At 46.5% G+C, this 22,990-nt stretch overlaps 2 protein-coding genes across 7 annotated transcripts; both read right to left on the bottom strand.

Annotated features, from left to right (window-relative positions):
* Positions 1–97: 97 nt before the first annotated feature.
* Positions 98–3,434, bottom strand: BCAS2 (BCAS2 pre-mRNA processing factor). Its single transcript, XM_085210533.1, has 7 exons — positions 3,141–3,434; positions 2,957–3,049; positions 2,814–2,884; positions 2,583–2,744; positions 1,536–1,586; positions 842–922; positions 98–317 (listed from the first exon to the last, which is right to left on the bottom strand). The coding sequence occupies exons 1-7, from the start codon at positions 3,231–3,233 to the stop codon at positions 191–193; spliced, it is 678 nt and encodes a 225-aa protein (XP_085066659.1). The 5' UTR covers positions 3,234–3,434; the 3' UTR covers positions 98–190.
* DENND2C (DENN domain containing 2C) lies at positions 3,352–22,970 on the bottom strand. Of its 6 annotated transcripts, XM_085210524.1 has the most exons (20): positions 21,210–21,657; positions 18,013–18,108; positions 17,162–17,907; positions 16,044–16,192; positions 15,370–15,482; positions 14,827–14,994; positions 12,001–12,097; positions 11,240–11,284; positions 10,542–10,729; positions 9,699–9,808; positions 9,286–9,355; positions 8,860–8,937; positions 7,907–8,047; positions 7,390–7,538; positions 6,816–6,993; positions 6,431–6,472; positions 5,371–5,476; positions 4,323–4,562; positions 3,979–4,065; positions 3,352–3,524 (listed from the first exon to the last, which is right to left on the bottom strand). In XM_085210524.1, the coding sequence occupies exons 1-20, from the start codon at positions 21,231–21,233 to the stop codon at positions 3,493–3,495; spliced, it is 2,859 nt and encodes a 952-aa protein (XP_085066650.1). In that variant the 5' UTR covers positions 21,234–21,657; the 3' UTR covers positions 3,352–3,492. The 6 variants fall into 6 exon arrangements, with proteins under 6 accessions (XP_085066650.1, XP_085066653.1, XP_085066651.1 ...); XM_085210527.1 differs by lacking the exon at positions 21,210–21,657 and adding an exon at positions 22,853–22,970 and having other exon boundaries at positions 17,162–18,108; XM_085210525.1 differs by lacking the exon at positions 21,210–21,657 and adding an exon at positions 22,724–22,774 and having other exon boundaries at positions 17,162–18,108.
* Positions 22,971–22,990: the final 20 nt, after the last annotated feature.

A 22,990-nucleotide genomic window follows, 5' to 3' on the forward strand; every position in this document is an offset into this window, starting at 1 on the left:
CGATTGGCCGCCGCCGACAGCGCCCCCACGCGCGCGGAGGTCGCAGCCAGGTCCCGGCCCGGCGCTGAACTGTCGCTAATACGCATCAACCACGTGGTGAGAGGACCAGCCTTTATTGAGCAAAGCAAAGCTTATTACAGCAGAGTAGGAAATGCAAAAACACGGAGCAGCGGTCAGATGAGAGCAGCTTTCAGAAGTCCTGCTGGATGTTCTCCTTGTTTGCTTCCCCGTGCTGTTGTTTGATTTGGGAAATTTCATTTTCTAGCTGCACAATTGTTCGTTCAATCTCGTAGTTCTTACTGACAAGAGACACCCACCTGGAAGGGAACAATTTAAACAAAAACTGTCAGGTGTTACCAGGGCTTACAACAATCCTCTGATTTGAAATCAAAAGAGTGGGACAGCATGTGGCAAAGCACAAGGACACGAACAACCAGCATGTCTCAGTATGTAACACATCTCAGCTGACAACAGGAGTAATCTGAACAACCACAGTTAGAAAAAGATGTTTTCAACAGTTAAACTTTAATGTATAATCCAGGAAATGAAATGCTGTAAGGAAAAAAGGGCTAAAAAACACTGACGTCCAATATTTAGATAAAGAAGAGTTTAAGAAACAAACCACACGAGAAGTTCAAGCTGCTGTCACTCACTGTGTCACCCACTCACAGTGACCATCACACAGAGCTGAACTATGCACCCCCTAAAACACTGTGCAAATCAACAGCAGCCATATGATGATCTGCTATGACAGTACTGAAAAACTGCTCATGTTCTCCATAAGGGAATTCTATGCAATAGACACTCCTGGAAGGTGTACCAAAAACTTCCAGCTACTCACGTGGATTCCATTTCTCGTAGCTTAGCTCCAGCTGTGAGCTGCATGTTCTTTCGTTGCCAATTCAGATCCTGAATGCTCTTCCTGAGAAGAAAAAAAAAAAAAAAAAAAAGAGGGAGACCAATGCTGTTTTTTTTTTTTTCTTCTTCTTTGTCTCATTTATTCAAGAATGTTTAAATCTGCTGCTTGAAATTCACTGCCCTGGAAGTACCCACCAGGAAGCTCTGGTGCAGCCAGCATCTAACCACCACAAAGCAGTAATACAGCATTCAGAATCCCGACAGAAGATAAAAAACATCATTTCAATATAACACTTCCACCCCTCAGTAATTTAGCAAACTTGCTAAAGCATTCACTTGAAAACAAAACCTAACATCAGCCAAGCTGAGCCAACTGCATGCTAAATAAAATGGTATCAGCAGTGAAAAGGAAACATGACTGCATTTGAAAGAGAACTCTACCACAATTCATTCTGCTCAAAGCAGAGGTTCAGACAAAAACAAATAACAAAGAAAAACCACCACAGACTTTGAGTGGAATAGACATCATAAATACAACAGGGAAGGAGGGAGGGGAAGGTGAATCTTCTTCCCTTGGACCACTACAGCAGTATATACACAGCTCTTTCAGAGCTGAGGGGATGGGGAGTTTCTATATTCCTTCCAACTTCAGTATGAGGCTATGAAAAACCACTCACCGCAACTTCTGAAGCTCCTTCTGGGCTTGTTCTATCATATGAACCAGATGTCTAATAGCAGAATGGAAGCAAAGCATGAGAAAAACATACAGTTACTAAGTTAGATCCATTTAACCAACCTCCCATATAACTATTCCAGAAGAGTTCAGCATGCAACCACCCACTAAGGGCAAGCAACACACTTATTCTCAGCACAGTTTGTACCCTGCATTCCTGAAGGTTATAAGGTTATGGCAACATGATAGCATTACAACATATGCAGCTTTAACACAGACACCTTTAATAATCACTACATTCAACCTTTGCTGCCAGACAATGTTATAAAGCCACATCTGTTAGTTGGTGATGATTTTTTATTTTCAAGACTGTTACTGTAAGCTCACACTATTTCTACTAGAACAGTTTTGAAGTATCTCATCACCTTACCACCAATCTTCTGCTTTACACACTAAGCTCACTTGTAACCAGCATTTTTTCCCCCCACTATGTAACACTTGCCTGTGCACAAACAGTTCTCTAACTGACAAATGTATGTAAGCCAGCAGACCACAGAATGAATCACAGAATGGCCAGGGTTGGAAGGGACCTCAAGGATCATGAAGCTCCAACCCCCCTGCCACAGGCAGGGCCACCAACCTTCCCATTTAATACCAGCCCAGGCTGCCCAGGGCCCCATCCAACCTGGCCTTGAACCACCTCCAGGGACGGACAGAGCATCCACAACCTCTCTGGGCAGCTGTTCCAGCACCTCCAGATCCTCCACCCAGAACCTTTCTTTTAAGCTGAACAGCCCCTAGGTCTTCTCACAAAGGTATAGTTTGCATTCTTTTCACCTACACTTTCTTTAAAGTTAAGCTGACGCTTCTTTGAAGAGCTCATCGATGCTCCCTGCCTTCAACAGCCCTGCTGCTTCCTGCAGCCACACTTTCACACGTTTTTTAGCCGTTTCAACAGTGAGTTCTGGTGAGGAGGATCAGCAGGACAGCGTTTCTACCTTCAACCACCACACCCCCATTTCACGGGCTGTTATTCCAGCCTCTGCCTTACTCGTTGTACACCTTCCAGGCGTTGCAGCCGTGCTGGGACATCAGCTCCAGGTTCTCGATGCGCACAGCCTGGTGCTCCAGCTGCGCCATGGAGTTGTTAACGCATTCCTGCCACGCCGTGATGTCGTTCTTCTGTCCAGAGGAAGGAGCCGGCAGTTCGTACCTGAAACGCAGCGCCGCTCTGATCCCGCCCGGAGCTCCGCGCCGCATTCCTCCCCAACCAATCCCTCACCTCTTCATGCTGAGCAGCTCCAGGGGCTGCCGGGCCGCCAGGCGCTCGAACTCGTTCCGCATGATCTCGGTCTGCGGGGAGAGGGCGGTGAGGGGCAGGCGGGGGGACGGCGGGACGGAGCGGGGCGTGGTGTGGCGGCTCACCTCGAAGGCGCTGCAGTCGTGTGCCGGCAGGTAGCTGAGGTAGTTCTTCGTGGGCCGGTAGCGCCGCGTCTCCTCCTCCACCAGAGCCGCAGCCTAACGCACGGAGGCGTCAGGAGGGAACGGGGCGCGCAGCACCGCGCAGCACCGCACCGCACCGCACCGCCTCGGCCCGGCCCGCACTCACCGCCTCTCGCACGCCCGGCGCCTCGTAGCCCTGATCGAAGTAGGGCAGCGCGTCCACCACCACGTCTCCCGCTACCAACCCCGGTCCCGCCATGATGCACACGACTATCGCGCATGCGCCCACCCTCAGACAGAGCAGCGCTTCGCACTGCGCCTGCGCGCACGGCCCGGACCCGCCCCCGCCCCGCCCAGAGAGGAGAGGACACGGGTGGTTGGTTGCGGCACTGCTGCTTATTATGGCGGCCCGGCACGGTCGCCTCAGCTGTGGTGGAAGCTGTGAGTCCGGCTCCGGGCAGGGGTTAGTTCAACACCCGCTTCCTCGCGGCTCTCTGCCGTTCTACGGCAGCGCACGTTCATTTCTTCTGGAGAAATTTCATCTTACTTCCTAGAGGGAAAAAAAACAAAACAAAACAACACGGTCAGGATTTGGAGACACATCAGGGTCGGCTGGCCAAGGAGCTTCTGAGGGCAGAAACTCACGCAGGAGGAGTTCTGTCCTGTGCTGCAGGTATTGCCAAGCCCGAAATTACCAAGTATGGACAACTCTGGGATTAGACCACTTCCACACATTTTATCCAAAACCAAAACTTTTATTTAAAATAAATACCTTACAGTCATATCATGAAATGGCCTGGGTTGAAAAGGACCACAATGTTCATCCAGTTCCAACCCCCCTCGCCAACCAGCAGCCCAGGCTGCTCAGAGCCACATCCAGCCTGGCCTTGAATGCCTGCAGGGATGGGGCATCCACAACCTCCATGGGCAAGGCAAAGGAAAGCAGCATGTGTAGACAAGGCAAAATATTGAAGGGAAATAAAATAAAAAAGCTGTCTTCTTACCAAGAGTGCGAAGGATTCTGTTCATCCCAGTCGGCTCAGTCTCTGGAATGCTCTCCAGATACTCCAAAGCACGGACCTCAAAAAGACCTACAGAGAGAAAGCAGCACAGCTGGGTGAGATCCTCCACCTCAGGCATCAACATTGTGTGTGTAAGGTTGTGTGCAGGACCAAAGCCAGGAGGGAGACAAAGGCATCCTTTGCCTAATGAGATTAACTTTACTGAACAATTAGAAGGCCATAGAGCTATTACATATGCCAATGGGAAAACGTGCTGGGGCAAAAGGCTTTTTAAGAGTTAAAGATATGTGATGTGGAAGTGAGTTTGTAAAACAGGAAAGCCTCACCTTTGACAGCACTCTTACTTAGCTCTCGATCCTGTATGAACCCTGCAAACATCTGTGTCTCCATGAAAAAGTGCAGGAAATGGCGCACATTGCGTGACGTGTGGGATTTACGGAATGGTTCCCGCTGGAACACTCGCTCTCCTTTTTCTGTAACGTTCATGTGCAGGGAATAGTGACCAACAATCTCCACAAAGAAGTGCACAAAAGCTTCAGAGACCAGGGAATTAAGAGGCATGTCACCTGTGAAGAAGATAGCAGAGGAGAAATGTCCCTATAATGTGAGTCACTTTGGACATTCCTCTTCTAAAAGAAGAGCCCCAGATGCTTTTTTAGCTGGCTTTCTCAGACTATGAAATTTCATATAGGTGTTCAATACCAAAGGAGACGTGACTCAAGTATTTAAGACTCCTCTCCCATGACAACTTTCTGCTGAGACAGGTTCCATTTTGAAGCTTTTCCAGCAGTGAAAGCATTCATAATTTCTTTCCACCCAATAAAAAACTAATAAGCAGTAAGTTCATTATAGTCTAATTCTTTTAAAGAGTGAGGCAAATCACAAAACACAAACCTAGTGGAAAACTTTCTTACGCTGATGACTATGGAATCACAATTTGTCAATGCCATTCTCTCAAGCAACTCAATACTTTTTTAAAATTCTCAGATTAATTTATCTGAAAGATTCTGTATCAAGAACAGCAACTTTGAAAATGACGTCAAATTATCCTCTGAAGTACAGAGAATCTACTCTATTTTCCATTTAAGAAAAACTTGCTCTCTACCACTTCAGGAAAATCACAGAGAACTCAAAGCATGGGAACTGATACACTTGGCCTAAGTAACACCAAAGTTCTCCACACACTGATTGTGAAGAGAGGAGCAATTATAAGGACAGTAGATTTCTAATACATTCACATGAAAGATGTTCTCAATAAGATCACAGGAAAATAGCTTTATAAAATGTTACTCTGTAAAGTTTATTTCCATTTGCACACTTCTGTGGCAACAACTTGGCAACTGAAGAGGTGTGCCGACTTTTCTATAGACATACCTTGTGTACAGTTCTGCTCATGTGACAAGATTTCATTTCGCTCCTCCAAAATTTGGACAAGTGCAGCCTGGAGTTTATGAGGCAGGATTTCTTCTTCATCCGATACCTAAACAGAAAAGTGACCATGAAAAGCTTTTTGTGTTACATCTATTCAACAGAAACTTCTCTGATGAGAAATACTCTTAACATGCCTAGAACAATTAGAGGGAAGTTACTCTGATGTGTTGCATCCTGGTGGAAACAATATATTTGTTTTGTTGCCACAGAAATGAAAAACACTTGCCCAATGCCATCTCTGTACAACTAGAATCAGTGCATACACTAACACAAAACAACGTATACCAAATCCACTACACAGACTCAGGCTTATCAGAGCAGTGATAAAACACACTAGAACAACAATAGTCTGTTGAGAAAATATGACGAATGTGTCTTAACATTTTAGTGAGAAAACCATCCTTTAATGCCTTCCTCCACTTGCAGGCTGCAGTGCAAAATCAAACAGCAAGGCAAGGGAAAAGAGATGCAAATATCCTCCTGAACTACTAACACTCCACTAAGTTCATAGTGACTTGTCTGGTGGTATAGAAGGCGTTTTCAGCACATTTAGTAAAGTTTGGGGCCAGCAGAGAATTACAAGTGAACTGTGACAATTTGTCTCAGACTATCACTCCTGGGAAAACAAACAAACAAACACACCCTAACTAGATGAGAGAGGAGAAAATCGTGTAGAGAATGAGTCCAGAAAGACAGCCAGAATGCAATGAAGAATCCTAGTGATCCACTTCACATGCTGAACCAAGAACCTCTTTTTAAATCCAGCTCAGCAGCATGCCTGGCTTCACAGTGTTCTGTGCTGTTGCTCCTGCAGCCTCAGCCTTTCAACAAGTCTGTTCCCTTCTCCAGTGATAAAAAAAGAATGCAAGATATTTCTTCAGCAACTGTAGTCTACAGATGAAAACAAGACTTACTGATTTCTTGCTTACATTTGTGGATCCTATTCTTGGCATATAACACCACCAAGAGTAACTAGTGCTGTAATTTCCACTCTTTCACTCACCTCTTGCAAAAACTTGTCAGCACAAAGATCAACAATCAGAACCTAGGGAAAGACAGACAAAAAATATTAGCTCTTATAACTATGTACGTTGCCATGCAGAAGGAAAAAAATAATAACTTGTTTTTAATATATAACTTTTCTTTTGTCCCCACTGTTAGGGGATGTCACACACAAGTTTTGCATGACTTCAGCCTGTCTATAAGAACAGTCAATATTATTAATCTTTGATAGCAAAGGAATGTGCTGGCATGTATCTTGCAAGTTAAAAACTGCCTCAGAAAGGTTTAAGATTTTACATTAAGACAGAATCCACAGAGATTCTTTCAAAGAAGTCAGCCTAATTCCACTGCAATTGTCCCTCCACAGTGTTTTGCCCAGTTCTCACCTCTTCTACAGGCAGGTCTTGGAGCTGTGGTAATGAGCAGGAGAGAATGCCAATTAAGAATGGAGTCGGAGAGCACACAATATCAATCATAGAAGTTGGTAGCACTGGTATGTACGTGTGTTGCCAAGTGAAGGGATAAAGTATTGCAACTGCAGCATGGCCACATTTAGACAGGGTGCTAAAAAGTAAGGGAAGCACAGAGTGGATTGTCAGTGTCTCTTTCAGTGTTCTGCTACAGACATAGGTTAGAAATGCTCTGAGGAAATGTAATTTACGTATGTTGCTTGTGCATCAGAAGAACCCCCATGCAACCACTTATGAAGTCAGTTATGGGGAGCTAGGAATAGCATCAGCCCAGACTAAAGAGGTAAAGGAAACATTCCCTTGTCTCCTCTTAGGTAAGCAGCACACTCCAAATGTTAAGCATGCAAAAGTTTTGTGGAGAGTCTGCCGAAAGCTTTTAAATCTAATTATTTACAGAAAGTTAGACAAGCTTACACGTGAAACAGGCCCAAATACAAGAGAAAAAGCAACATGCCTCAGAAAGAACTGGTCACTCAGACTCATTTTTTACCTTAAATTGTCAGCAACAAAGATCACTCTCCTTTCCAGCAGGAGAGACGCAAAGACCCGTATCATGTGAGAGACACTTAGGCACCTGAACAGGCATTCGAAATCAACATGTTCAAGTCGAGAATCCGACGGACGGCAGAGTTTCATAACCTGGGAACAGCAGAGATGTAGAGTGCTGGATGGAACAGCCAGATCACAGCATTAGGCTGGATGAGGGAGGACCTGACTGGAAAGCAGAAGTGTTGGATCCTCACAGGTTGAACCCACATCACCTGGACGGCCAGTTCAGAGCATCTCAAAGGACTCTCAACCAGCTCTTCCTTTAAAAAAAGCAACGAATCACTTCTATTGTGCAGTTCAACAGGAAGCTGGTTTCTCCGACAACCTCTAGTCAGTCTGGAAATTACCATCAGATCAATGATTTACAGACAGCATCACTCTACAGTGCAGTTTGCAAAACGCCACTGTGCCCCACAGACACCAGTCAACACAGGAAAACCAGTCCAGAATTGAGTTACCTCATTTCCTGCTCCTGGCAGGAAGCTCTTCACAGTAATAGTGCGTCCAGGAGCAGGGAAAGGTGCCTCCATTACGCTACGCATAAATGGGTGGACGAGGGCTGGGGACATCTCTCGCCTTTTCTCCACTTCATCTAAAATCTACAAATAAATCAGACTTTGATTCACTGAATGCTGCTTAGCCCAGAGAAATACAAACCTATGTTATGTCCCATTCCATAGCTACTCATGAGGAGTCCAACACAGACTCACAGCCCTCCTTCCTCCTTGCCCTGGGATTCTTGTGTAAGCTTCTCTCAAATGTCTGAACAAGCAAATGATAATATGTAACTGTAAGTACAACTTTCCATTCTCAATTCCATAGTCCTTCTACTAAAAGGAAATCTCTTATATGTTGTAATCAGATACTCTAGTTAGAGGAGGAAGAAGGGCAGCATCTCATCCAAATCATCTTTCTGAAACACTGTTCTAGTAACTCACAGGTCCAATTATTAGAAATCAGCCATCATCACAAATTCGCCCCTGTATTCTTCTGCAGTAGCTGCTCTGTATCTGCAAGAGCCTTCTCTAGTGTTTAGTTCCTTATCTATTCTCCTTACTGTGCTAGGAGAAACAAGCTGAGATCTTTCCCTCATTACCCTCTTCCCCACAAAGTAAATGATTTTTCATTTCCAAGTCATGAAAGAAGAGGATGAAGGGACACTATCAATATTAACAAGTATTAGGAGCCACTTCCTGACAATAATTTGCCGAATTTTCTGTATACCAGCTGACAAGTCCCAGCCCTAATATAATTATGTGCCCTGTCAAAGTACAAAATTGGCAAGGAAGCACTACACTGATGGACTACAACTGCTAAGAAAATTCTAGACTGGAGAAAAGCATCCAGTTACTTCTTGGTGCTTGCTGGTTGTCAGACTCATATCACGGATGAATAGGGTTTCCCATCTCACCTTGGAGAAGAGGTTGAAGCAGCCCAGGCGGCTGACGATGCAGTACACCTCAGGAAGGCGCTTCCCTTTCCCTTCTGGCTGAAAAGCAACAGGACCAGTTACGCTGAGAGCATGGATATAATAAACAAACTAACACACACCGTGTAGCTGATTCACAGTATTCCTTCTGCTGTTCCCTCTACACTTTTGCCTCGTGGGACTCCTGAGGAATTACCAGCTCCAGGAGCTTTCACACCCAGAATTCACTTTGCTGTATTGCTGGGCATTGTCATGCTCCTTCCCTTATGCAATTAAATGACTGGTAACCTCAGCAGCAGCCCAGGAGCTGCGTAAGCACAGGGGAAATTACTGCTGATTCATATTTTGCATTTGATTGTGCATTTAACAGTGCGTTCTTTACGCTCCACCCAATACACAGATGCTTACCAGGAGCTTCTTGCAGTATCCAAACCAGCGGCTGCCATCCTCACCCGTCAACACAAAAGAAAATGTTTCACTGGGAAACCAAAGAAGAGTCAAGAGTTAAATTCACCATACAGTTCAGACAAGAATGACAAAGTAAAATGTGCTCCACACAGACTATAAGGTATCCTTCTGATCATGCCAAAGACCCCCTCTGTTATGAGTAGCCAAACAAAAAACTCATAATAAAGATGATCAGACAGACGCAGTACCGCTGAGCCCACCTCCATATCTCACCTTCCCCCTTCACAGGGCTTAGAGATTCAGCCTTTCCCATTTTTCCTTGCTTTGGCTGCAGTTCCTCAGGTCCAGGAAACTTCTACATATCTAAGACTTCAGACCCACCTCAGACCCATCTGTACACAGCAAGTCTTTACCTCTTAAGGTCTGATGCAGGAAACCAGTCTTTGGGATCTGGAAAGCAGAATTTGGGAATGACCTTTAGCCTCTCTTCAGTATCCTTTGACTGTTTGAAGCGGTGTTCAGGCTGGAGAGGTAACATACATTTAAAATAACTGAAGTGTGGTGCACAGCTGCAGTATTTAAAATAAAGGGAGACAGTATCTTCTTGATTATTCCAAGTGCTGAACCACCCGATAGTCAATCTACAAGCATGGGAAAAGCATTCTCACTAAAACAGATTCCCAGTTCCCTCTTGTAACTTAGCTGCTGATTGGACCTTTTTAAAATTACTCAGCTGGCTGTTATGAACTGAGTAAGATTCAGAGCCATGGTCATATTCACAGGAGAATGAAGCACCCAAATAACCGTTGTGCCATTAGGCAGCTTGTCTCCCTTCTACTCTTAGGAGATCTCAATTCTTAGAAGTACCCCAAAGAGGCAAAAGGGAGGTTTTCAAATAATAGAGATTTCATTTAAGTATGAAACATCCCTGAGAAGAGTAGAGTTCATTTCATACAGCTGATATTTTAAGGACTGTATTTTCAGTCAGCACATACATTCAATTCTATCCATTAATTAAAACCTTGCACTCTTTCTGGCTATCGTCCCTTATTAATTTTGTGAATCCAAAACATGCACATGTCAAAGACAATGAAGTTATTTGCACACAAATCCTTACGCTGCTGGACAATAACCTCCTTTAATGAGCTTAGGATAATACTCATAATAATCACTGGATTACTTCTGACAGCACAGATAGAATTCTTAGAAATAAACAGCTGCTGCTTTTTGTATGAATGTTTCCATGCAGGTCTTACCTTGCTGGGAAACTGCTGTATGATTTGTGGTGTGTATTTTATCTCAGATGCCCTCTTCTGTAGTGACACTACCACAAACAGCTCAAAAAGCTGCTGCTCCTGGAGCTCTATTAAATCTCTCTCCAATGTTTGGTAGTGTGGATTTCTCTTGGAGGCTGACTGCACCAGTAGCAGGCCCCTGTGTCGACCTGAAGAAAGGAATAAATGCCAAACCAGCCTGTGACTTTTACTGCCAGAAACCTATTAGTTACAGAACAGGAACTGTCATCACCTTCATTAAGGAGAAAAGGGGTTGGTGCATCTGACTAATGTCACAGAACTGCTGCATGCTATGGGCTTTGGACTCCTGGGTCCATTTGTCAAGTTCAGAGCAGTTCCAGATAAAGGAACAATTGCCTTGCAGCAACTCTGCAAATCTATTTTGTTTGATAACTAATGTTCTCCTGCCATGTCTTCCATACATCCCAGAGCAACACTGCTAGTTGCTAGCAGATTGTTGGCTTTAAACCTGAAGGACTCAGGAGAAGTGGGTGAAATTTGTCACTGCAACAGCTCCCCGCCTTGGCCACACTAACTCTCAGATGTACCCTTTCTCTGTCTTGGCAGAAGCCACAACTTGTCAGCATGGCCATCCTACTAGAATCTTGGCCAAACGTGTTGTGCTGTGGGGATAGAACCAACCCCTGTGATTCACTCACTTTTTGGCTGGTTTTCCGTATCACTTTCATTTCCACTGGTTTCACCTGAAACACACACAGTTTTCACTTATTAGCCATGCAGAAGGAAGATGGGCAACACCCTAGCCTGGGAAGAAGAGAGGACTTTAGAATCATCAGATCAACATCACTCAGGTCTGCTCATCTATCCTGCTCAAGGCACCAGCAAAGAACAACCACTACTGGCAAATGTGCTACAACAGTAAATTCCAGGAAGTAGAGCTGATTAAGATCCCTGTTTCCAGGATGCAGATCAGAGGCAAAGAGCAACCAAGTGGTTATTTGAAGCTGCTGTAAAAGTTAACAGAATATACTATAAATTGCTGGACAGAATATACTATAAATCATACCACTGCTTGTAGTTTTTAAGTACACAAGAATCTCATTGTAGAGGCACAGAAATGTGGAGCAGTCAGAGAGAGTTCTAGTGCCAAGTGGTTTTGTGTAGAATTTTTGGTTTTGTTCTGTTTCTTTGAAAAAGCCCTTTGAATCATTACTCCAGCTCTTCAGGTTCAGACTACAGGGGAATCTTCCACCTGTACCAGTGTTAAATGTGTGTAAGTCAAGTGTTCCCAGTTCTACTGGTGCTGAAAGTCCAACAATTCCAGTTGTAAGACATGGGGCTCAGCACTGTTAAGTCAGCCCAGAATGAGCTGCAGGAAGTCTGCTAAGAGTACCCCATACAGAAATTGTGCCATTCAACAATTCTGTATCAAAGAGAATCGTGCTGGAGAGCTCTGTACCTTTTGTTGGAAGCACTTCCTTCCCAGCAGGACTGAGCAACTTCACCCTCTTCTTCCCACGCTTAGAAACAAAGATCTCCTGTATTTTTAGTACCATCTGAAATCCAAAGCAGAACCAGACATAAGTAAGGGGGTCCAGAAAAGGGTCCACGTGCCAACAGGACTAGAGCCTAAAATCTGTCATCTAGGACCACAATATTTGGGAAAAGTTGCCGAATCCCTGCCAGGGACCCTGGCTCAGAGACTGCTTGCTAGAATACTTTTAGCACAGTTAATTGAGTAATAAATGGACATAGTTTCTGCTGCAGGAGAGAGCTTACCAGCATACAGCCTGAAGTTGACACTAAACCATGCATACATTCTGGAAGTTATATTTTGCTTACAAAATAGACAGCAGAAGTAGCAAACTGGCTGGCATCAGATCTCAGTCTTCTATTGCAAAGGCCCTTGCAAGAATATCTTATAAACCCTCCACCACGAAGGACTCTGAACTCCACAAGCTCTTAAGTACCCAGATTCTTTCGAAGCCCAGTGAGAAGTAAAACTCCCCCAGTGTAGTTCACTTTTTATGCTTAGTTTTGGTGGTTTCTGTTGTTGTTGTTAACTGTCAAATAGCTAGAGTAAGTTCTCCAAAACACAGGTTGAGCACAGAGCAAGGCTGCACTAAGTCCTTGTCCCAGGGCAAATCGCCAAAATTAACAGATTAAATACTTTCATTTTGCACAGGTAATAAAAGACAGTGGAACTGAATAACGGGTCGATGCTGCAGGCAAACCACAGACTTAGTCTGCTGGAAGAAAAACTTCGGAAAACAACACAGTTCAAAGCAGACTACAGACACAGAAGAAGCGTCAGCATTTGCCACTCCGTGTCAGCACTGCTAACCTTCACTTCACTGGTCACAAAGGCCTTAAAACCAAAATCATAAAGCTTTCTGTTACTCCTGTCACAGGCCTCTCTGCACTCTCACCCTCATCTGCCAGGTATACAGTGCTGCAGGCAGCTCCTTGATTCTGCATGTCAGAGACTGCTATCACTTCATTGTGAAGGATTTACTTTAAATGCAAACAGCAGATCAAGTTCATTCTTGTCTCCAGTTAAGAATTCATTAAATGCTCCTACTGGATGTAGCAGGGTGTGCCCAGCCATTTGTCACCACAAAAACTGCATAAAAAGGAAGATACTCAGAAAGAGAACCTGTTTTTCAGCTCAAGCCTTTATCCCCAGTTCAGCAAACTATAATTAGCTCTTCTCCTTTTCAAATGTCCTCATACATGTTGTCTCCTGGTGTTCTGCTTTAGACTAACATGTCGCCTAAAAATGAGGCTGAAAGGAAGAAAACAGACCTCAGGAGATGGTGCTTCCCTTGCAAAATCTGCCTTCTTTTCCCTCTACCATCCAGCATTATTGAGAAGTTTTCAATTTCTGTTCTCGTTTTTGTACAGTTGAGTCACCAGTGGAAGATACTGGGTGTGTTTAAGGCTTCTTATGTGTTTCTTGAGCAATAACGTTTTTTCTTCTTAGACTAAAATCCTTTTCTCAATCTCTTGAGTAATCTTGGCTCAATTCCCTAGGAGCAGTGTGCTTCCTGCATGAAAATTATTACCAGATTTTTGGAGTAGGTTTGCTTTAGGGAACGCTAGACTTTCCTCCTCCAAAAGAAAGATATCCTCCATCACAGCATTTTTATAATCTTTCCAGTAACAACAATTTTCCAAGCCTGTAGTTTGTTTAAAAAAAAAAAAAAAGCACATTCAAACGTTCCTTGTTATTCCAAAACACTTAACGTGTGAAAAGCATTTTTCCAATTACACCTCACAGTCCTCTGCAAATTGTTCAAATTGAGCACATGTTCTGAAGAAATAACGAGCTGCAGAAGTTAATGATTTTATCATGGCAAAAGCAAGTTGTTGTCACTACTACAACTGGAATTGGAGTCCTGCACACCATGTGCCACACATGCAGCGCACACTGGTAGCTGCAGCTGTCCTTCCATAGCACATGCTTCAAAGTGTTAACTAATACCAGTATTTAGAAAGTTTCCAAGCATGTCAAATGAGAATCAGAATGAATCCTGTAGTGCAAAACTGAATTGCAGGCCTCTCTCGCTAATCAGAAGTGTATCAGTATTTTGCACAAAGGCAGAAAGGAACAACCAGAAGCAGCAGAGAGGAGAACTGCAGGAAGGCTCTGTGAAATGGGCTTATCCCAGTGAGGTGCTGTTCACCTTTAGAATACGGAAACAGCTGCACGAGCGTGTTCCCAAAGTCAAGAACTACAAGCCAGAATGTCAAGTAAGCAAGTGCCCAGCCTTCTCACAGCCCCATGCTGTCAGCCACCTAACAGCTCAGTCCCCGCAGTGAGAGCACAGGGCTCAGCCTAAGAAGTTCCCAGGAGAAACGTATGCACAAACAGAATAGTACAGGGCTGACCTTTCAGCTTACAAAGAGCTTCCTCGCCTTCCTGCTTTGCATTCAGCATAAAACATCATCATACTTCGTGGAACAAGGCTTCGCTGACAAAGCACTAGGAACAGCTGGTATCCACAGATAGAACTGCTATCCATTTGACCTATTACCCCATTTGCAGATTATTCATCAACAAAACTACTACTGGCCCACCCAGAACTGGCTCTCTCTTCTTCAATTTCCCAATACTTGCCCTACTCCTCGGAGGGAAATGGTTCAAGAGAATCATTTGTCCACACACAGAGCAATGCTAAGCAACATTTACCTGCCAGACACATGAAGCGCTTAGACACGCTGGACAAAGAAGCAAGGATTTGAAATACCATGCAAGAAGATATGTTTCATGCTTAAATCTCACCCAGGGCAAGTTTTTTCTCCTGCTAGTAGCCTCTACTGCTCGGAACAGCTTCCAGTCAGTCAGTGTCACAGGCAAGGTCGTGTCCTTCACAATTTTCCCTTGCAAACTTGTCAGGGAAGGCTTTAGCTCAAAAGTTTTGCGACTGAGGAAGGAAGGTTTTGGAGGAAGCTAGAAAATAGAATCAAAAGGGATGGCTAAACATGGGATAAAGCTTTGGTCCAAGTTCAGAGGTAAAAAAGTCAGATTATGATTGATAAATTTCCTGCAACTTCCTGCTCTCCAAAGCTTTCTCTCCCACCCCCATCCTGTACATTCAGTATCTCATCTAAGCACTCTTGATTCTATTCTTTTGTTCCTTAATAGTTTCATGAACTGTCACTGCCATGGCTGTTTATTACCATTTATATACATAACAAGCAATAAAAATAAAAGGAAAAACAATGACATAGCACTGATAAACTAGGGTAGAGGAAGAACACAAAACAGGGCCCTCGTAAAGATGACTCTTTGTAAACACATGACGGCTTAATCCCCTCACCCTACCTTTGGAGCTCTACTAGTGCTTTGGGAAGGTGGTAATTTCCAAACAGATGGGACCTTCCATAGGGGTAAAGGCAGCACTCTGATATCTTCATAGAGGTTCTCTTTTGCAGGACCTGGAAGAAGCATTGAATGGGGGATTTACAGAAGAAGCTAAAGTTCTGAATGCTTGAAAGGCAAATAAGCAAGGAAAGTCTGTGCAGTTGTCTGCCAAGGTTGAGCAGAGTCTGAAGAGATGCCTGCTTAAGGATGGATTAGGCTTCTACCACCTAGAGGTCCACCTAATCCATTACCATAAAACTGGCAAGCTACATGGACTCAGAAAAGTAGAACACTTCTACCACTGTGGAGAAAGTAGCTCAACTGCAAAGCAGTTAGTTTTGTCAGTACCCGCACAATCTCACTGTGGTACTCAAGCAGGGGATGCAAAGAGCTAATAAAGAAATCAGTTTAGCACAGATCAATTCTAGCAGCCTCCCATCACGTCTGAAACCAGATGCAGACAGTTATCCTGCAGAGTAATTATTAACACCAACAAGGAACTCAGATGGGGAAGATCATAAAAGTCACGGAGCTGGACAGGTCCTCAATGCATTCTCATCTTCATTCCTCCCTCCCCAGCAGTTTAGCTACCCCTAAACAACGTGAGTGAATCCCCAAGAAGCACAGGCACATACAGATAATGTCCTCATAGATGTTGTCTTCTGATTGTGTGTAGATGAGCCTGGGTCCTGCTGTGCCATCTGTTTCTTCTTGAAGCTTACGGGACCTGGCGGCAGACATCCAGTTGCGGAAGCCCTGAATGTCCTCAAACTCAAAGGATTTCCTAGAGGAAAACCAGCATAACATCATCTGAAGACATCATCATGTACAAAGACCACTGAGTTGTAGTATCCAGTACACACAGACATTGATCCCACTTGGGGCTATAGTGTACATGGATGCTCCACTCCAGACTCTGATTGCCAATCAAGTCCTGCTCACTTACTCTGGAAGGTTTTTAAATTTAAAAAATGGAGTTTGAGGCTCCATGGCTAAGCACACCATAAGCAGGTAAGGTAAATCCCATCCCATCCTGTCACAGCTTTTGCAGACTAAGTACTTGCAGCAGTACTCTGAATAATTGGTTTTCTACAGGACGTCAGGTTCTTGCTAAAGGAACCTTTGGGAGTTGGCGTTTTCATGTATTTGGCCTCCAACCCAAAATAATGACATAGAGGTCACAAAGGAGCTGATTGGGATTTAATCCATCATCACAAAACTTACGGGGTTTGCTGCACGCCTTGCCACTGTGAAAAAAGAATTTAGGAGTCCTAGTCACATCTCCATTCATTGTGTTTACACTCATCTCTAGCACAGCTGCCCTAAACAGCTGCTAGAGGGGCACCTGACAGCCTCCAACTCTAAGACAAAACATAACAATTCTCCAACAGAACAATCTTTCACTCAGATGAAAATTTGAACATTTAGCAGCAATACTTGCACAAGAGAAGGCTACTCTGTAATCTACAAGTTACAACTGAGAACAAGCTCTCCGTAGGGTCAGCATACTGTCATTCATGTTTCAAAGTGTGGGATTGATAAATTTTTGGGGCTTTGAGCATTTAAAAGATTATCAGCAGCAAAAGCAGTGTGTACAGAATGTTAGAAAGGTGGTACTTTCATCCAGAAATATCACCTCTTCATCAACTGATCATCATCTCCACAAAGATATCATGGCAAGCAAGCTGTTTAAACCCATGCAGAATCTGATTTAATGGAATGAGTTTCATAGATGACAGATGAATCAACATACCTTTGGATTCTTCCTCGGATCCTTCTGCTGACTGTTCTCTTCTCAAGATTGTTAGAAAACGAAACCAGATCTCCTCCACGTTTCTTTTCCAGAGGAGCTTCCTTGGTAGCACTGGCATCGCTGCAGCTGCTGGCACAGTTTTCTGCAAGATAGCGGAAAGTCCTACGGGGCTTGGGTGGTGGGACTGCAGCCAACTTCTCCTCTTGCTCCACAGCCTCCAAGTAAGAGTTTTTCACATTCCTCTCTACCCCGCAGAACAATTCCACTCCTTTGGCTTTCCATTCTCCTGTGAAGCCACAGTTCCCCCACTTCTTCTGAAGGTCCACAGGAACTGGCAGGGCTGTGCTAGGCTCTACTTTCCTCCACAGCCCTTGCAAAGTGTAGAAGTTGCCTGGGGGCAGTGCCTCCCCTGGGTCTGGGAAACCTGCTTGCCATTTTCCATTCTCCTTGGCTTGGGGAGCACGGCTGCAGGCACAGGACTTGAGGTCACCACAGTCAGCAGTTTGCAAGCAACTCCTTGCATTTTCCCTGAAGTCCAAACCCAAGTTCTTTGGATCTTTAGACCCAGCCTTTCTGCCCTTCTCTATATCTTCAGGCTTCACTTTGGACAGAACACCGCAGCCTGGATCATATTTTACTCCAAAATCGTTCAGCTGCTGTTTCTCCTTGCTGGAGCATCCTTGTGTTCTCCCTTCCCACTGGGAGATCTTCTGTTTAATGTTGCGGCAGTGGCTCCGAGAGAGGGTCTGCACAGCAGAGCGGGAGAAGCTACTGTCACCTGTCTCTGTTGGGTGCATGGCAAGTGCCAACGTGCTTACAAACACCCCATCTCCAGTTTTGCCCAGTTTCACCTGTGTCTTGCATGCATCAGGCTGGCATGAGACTCCAAAGCATCCAGGGGCATCCAAGAGCCCCTGGGTCCTGCAAGAACTGCCTCCTAGTGCAACCTGAGGACAGAAAAAAAAGAGAACCATCAGCTGCACTCCAACCATACACAACAGCAGGAGTTTCCAGCTGTACTTTGGCAACTGCTGAAGAACATTCCTCCCCAAACCACACATTCAAGACTGCCTTTCTTAGCGCACCCTCCACAAACCCTGTTGCTGCTGAATATATCTGGGAGGGCTAACAAAAGGAATTAGAGGTCTCACTGGGTTAAAAAACAAATAAAACACTGCAACGGGAATAAAACGCTGCCAGGGATCCCCAAGGCCCAAACTCAAGGAAATTATTTGGTGGCACAGGAACACAGCACCATGTCCTGTCTGCAGCAGAACTCTCAGCCAGCTCCTCTGCAGCGTACTTGTACTGATGCAGGCCAAACAGGAGTGTTCTGTTTCTCTGAGGCTCTGCACTGCTCAAAGCACCTCAGACAGCCCACAGCCAACTGCTGCAGCAGCACATCTCCACTGGAGCTCTCTACACTGCAAGATGCAAGACACCATGCCAGCTCTACTGACAGACAACCACATCTACCTCTCCAGAGTCAGCAACAGCAGGATGGCTGCTGCTTCACACAGGCACATTTGCATGGCTTTGTTGACTGGAGAAGAGCTCAACAGCACAAGTGAAAACTTGTTTGATGTTCTGCGTGTCAATACTTGATCTAACTTTGCCAGCAGAGAAACTGGAGGGCAGTGGCTGGCAGTCAGAGGAATTTTTAGGAAGATAAACAACAGAAGTCAAAAAGCAGAGAAAACTGGTGAATCGGGAAAAAGAGACCTGTGTTTAGATCAGCAGAGAAGGAACACCAAGAAATAACATGATTTCTCCAGCAGAGTTCTGCAGCAAGAAAGGCAAGCGAAACTGCCACCTTACCACCAGGGAGAAGTGGGTTTGCTGCAAAGATCCAGCACCAACAAATCTGTCACACACAGCTCCAAGCCTCAGCATGCTGCTGGCCTTCCACACTTTGTACCAAAGCAGTGTTGCTTGCTGTGGCAAAAAGGTCACTGCTGCCTGTCTTCAGAGAGGACAATATAGGTTCCTGAAGACAAGTATTTTTTATCATATTGTTCCAGACAGTTGCGAATAATCCTCCCAATTATCACTGAGAGTTTTAAACTAGAAGAGGGGAGATTTAGGTTAGACGTGAGGAGGAAATTCTTAACTCAGAGGGTGGTGAGACCTGCCACAGCCTGGCCAGAGAAGTTGTAGGTGCCCCATACCTGGAGGAGCTCCAGGCCAGGCTGGATGAGGCCCTGGACACACGAGCTGGTGGAAGGGAAATGGCCCGCAATGGAGTGGGGCTTGGGGGGTTCTGGGATCCCTTGCAACTCAACCATTCTGTGGTTCTAGGATTAATGAATGGGCTAAATTTAGACTATACGAGTAAGCAACTGAGCTGAAGATATATGCTGCACCATCAGCCCTCTGCCCCCCATCAGCACTCTGCCATACCCTCAATGCGCTCATACTGGCACCCCTCCTGACCACCTCCCTGCCCTGTCTCCAAAGCAGTGCAGGCAAGCTGCTCCTGTGCACACAGCACTGCCAACTGCAGAACAGCACAGCACAGCACAGCACACACTCCCACCCCACCAGCAGCAAGGAGCAGGCAGGGGACTAGCAAACTAACGGGGGCTGTCGATCCCATCACACGGGAGCAGGAAAAGAACAGAACAAGTCTAAGAATTACACACAACTGTTAATAAAACGGAAACCACACCTACAGTCCCACCATTCCTGATTCCTTTGCCCGGGGTACTGCTGTGCTACCACACCCCACGGTGAGACCCTAGGCCAGGCTGATCCTCTGCTGCTCACAGGCAGCTCCAGGCCTTTGCCCTCTCCTATAAATAGGGCATTGTTTCTAAAACATCCTGAGCCAGAGCAGATCCATCCTTCCTCAATCCCTGTCTGCACAGCCCTGATTAGCAGACAGCAAAGCAACTTTCCTCTTCCCTGCATCATTGGAACTATGAGAAAAACAGTGCTCTGGGCTGCTCCCGTGGACCTAAAGAACAGGCTAGCCAGTGTGCATGGGCTCCAATGGGAAAAGCCAGTCTAGAAAAGATGGGAACAGAGCCACTTTGTTCTGAGTGCAGCAGCAAAGGTCTGCCCAAGGTACGTCACTGATCTTTGCATTATCACATACGGTAGAAACACATGACTCCTGGCTCATCTTAAGCGAAGGCAATAGAACACAAGTTCAAAGCACCTCACGCTCTCCTGCTAAGTGCTGCTCCACCAGCCACAGTGCTGAACTGCCTTCCAAAGTAACTCATCCTCCAAGGAGAAGAATGCAGCTCTTCACCCGCACAGGCTTGCCAGGCAGCTGGGTGCTATCAGCATACAGGCATTCAATCTAAACTCATTACATGAACCAGGGCCAGCAGTAAAAGCTGATATTTAGGGAAGGAAGAGGAGTCTGGAGTGGCTGACCCATGCCTGATAGCACCAGACACAGCCTGAGACAGGCCAACACGTAGCTCAGAGAGACACACAACAGGCAGAGATCACCTGAGCCAGGCAGCCAGCACTTGTACATCAGGGACCACCCCAAATTCTTTTCACAAATTAACCTGACTTTCAGTGACTGCGTCTGTCTCCGTGCCTTCTTCCAAACACCTTCACAGCAGCACCAAAACACTTTCCAGTACTTCCACAAAAGCCAAATCTATCATCCCTATGGCATTAATACTTACAGCTGCATAGCGTAGCCAAAAATACTGAATTAATTCACTGCAAGCAACAGCCACAAGCAAAGTATGGCAGAAACTGCACGCATTTCTCCCCATAAGAGAGACAGCATGGAAGTAAGAGGGAAAAACAAGTTTATCCAAAGCAGACAAACGAGGCACATTCGCAACACATGACAGGTAGCCCTTAATCCTCTTCCAATTCTGAAAGGCAGAGAGCATACTAAGCATTTTCTATACAGTTTCAAGGCAGCTCAGTTTCTTGAAAACAAAAACTGAAGGAAAGAACTGTTGCCACTACTGTTTAAGAATAAAGCTGAGATCAAGCCCACCCACAGTGGGTCTCTACAACGCCCCTCATGCTGGCAGCTAAATAGCTGAACAAAGACACCAACACAACACCTTACCTTATCCTGCTGTACAACAGGCATGAGAACAAGCAAATCAACGATCTGACAAGCCCATGCAGTTCTTGAAGCAATCTTTTGCTCCTTTTACGAGCCACGTGGTTCTAAGACACCTAAGAAATGACAGAACTCCTTGCCATTAAGCCTCCTGTGATGTAGCCCAATACAAGGCAGCTTCTGGTCTTGGCAAGGCTAGGGAAGCTGTCCTGGAAGGATGAGGGGACAGCAGGAAGGACTCCCAGAGCTTTCAGCTACTCTCATTCTGTTCAGCTCCACAACAGACCTGAACCTTTTCTGAACAAAAATGTGTCATTCAGACGGCTGAAAGACATGGGCAGTACCCAACAAGCAGATTTTATATCAAAACAAGTAATGCATCAGGAATGTGGTGTGCTTAGTCATTTCCATTTCCATCCAAAGCTACTCTGATGATTAACTCATTCAAAGCTTCTGCTTCACAGTGTGGAACAGAGTCCCCATCTGACCCCATACCTGGCAAAAGTATACGGCAAAAGGTTAAGTCTGACTTTGTGGGTCCTCCAACTTTTGTAGGGACAAGGAAGATCTGATTCTTTTTGAAGGGATGAAATTCCTCTTCCTGAGCTCCTCAGACGCACTCTGCACTTGCCTTTCCCCTGAGCAAACCAGAACCCGCAGCCACAGACACATTTTTGGGACAGCTTACCCAGGTGTCTTTCAGGGTCTGTTTCTTTGCCCACCACATCCTCCCCCAGCAGTTTTTATTCTCTGCATGCTCAGACAGCGGGCAATTCCCCGCGGGCTTGAAGGGACAGGACTAAAGCGTGATGGGGAGAAACACCGGAATCCTGGACAAACCGCTGCCGCCGCTGCAGCAAGCGCTGCCTGAGGCCCTTCCCTCACCCCCACGACCCCCGCACCCCCTCCATCCCCGCAGGACAGCACACGGGATCGCTCGGCAGCTCCTCTCCTCCACACTGTGATGTCCGCGCCCGCCCTTCGGCCGCCGGGACGGGCGGCACCGCGCGCGCACGGCCGTAAACGGGGCTCCTGCGGGGCCGCCTCGCCGCGGCTGTCAGCGGTCCTCGACGCAACGAAGGAGCACGAATACCTAACGCTGCTGAAGAACCGGTCCGCTAGCGAAGAGTTACTTTGTGAGGGGCAGCGGTAAAACGCGGCCGGTGACTCCTGCGGCAGTGCGGTGCTGCGGCGGACATCGCCTCCTCCCGGGGTTCATTCGCCCGTCCCCACCCCCCACAGCCAGCGCTCTCCTCCACTGCGCAGGGACGCGCGGACCCTCCAGGACCCGAAGGTCGCGGCTCGGGGCGCGCCGTGCCCGGCAGCACCGCGCACTGCGGCGGAGAGCAGCAGCACGACGTTCGCGGAGCTGGTGCTCTCCCGTGGCAGCACTTCCCGCGGCCTCGCACGAAGCCCGACCCTCACCCCAGCTCCGCACGGGAGTCCCGTCCGCCGCCCCGCCCCCCCCAGCCGCCCCCACCTCCCCGCGGCGCTCCTCCGCCGCCACCCGCGCTCACCCCCGCCCGGCCCCGCTCACGGGGCGCTCCCGGCGCACGCTCAGCTCCCGCCCTCCGTGCCGCACGGCCGGTCCTCCCCTTCCCTCCCCTCCTTTCCTCTCCCCGCCCCTCCCCGCCCCGCAGGCGCACCGAGCAGCTCAGAGATGCGGTTTTACTGCCCACGGCCGCCGCTCAGCATCCCGAGCCCGCACCCCCAGGCACGGTTGAGTCCCGCTGCTGTCTGCAGAAGCCGAGCACGGCGGCAGGCTTAGCCGCGCCCAGGAGTCC

Source organism: Meleagris gallopavo, chromosome 28 (genome assembly GCF_905368555.1).
Source record: "Meleagris gallopavo chromosome 28, MGAL_WU_HG_1.1, whole genome shotgun sequence".
NCBI classification, from domain to species: Eukaryota; Metazoa; Chordata; class Aves; order Galliformes; family Phasianidae; genus Meleagris; species Meleagris gallopavo.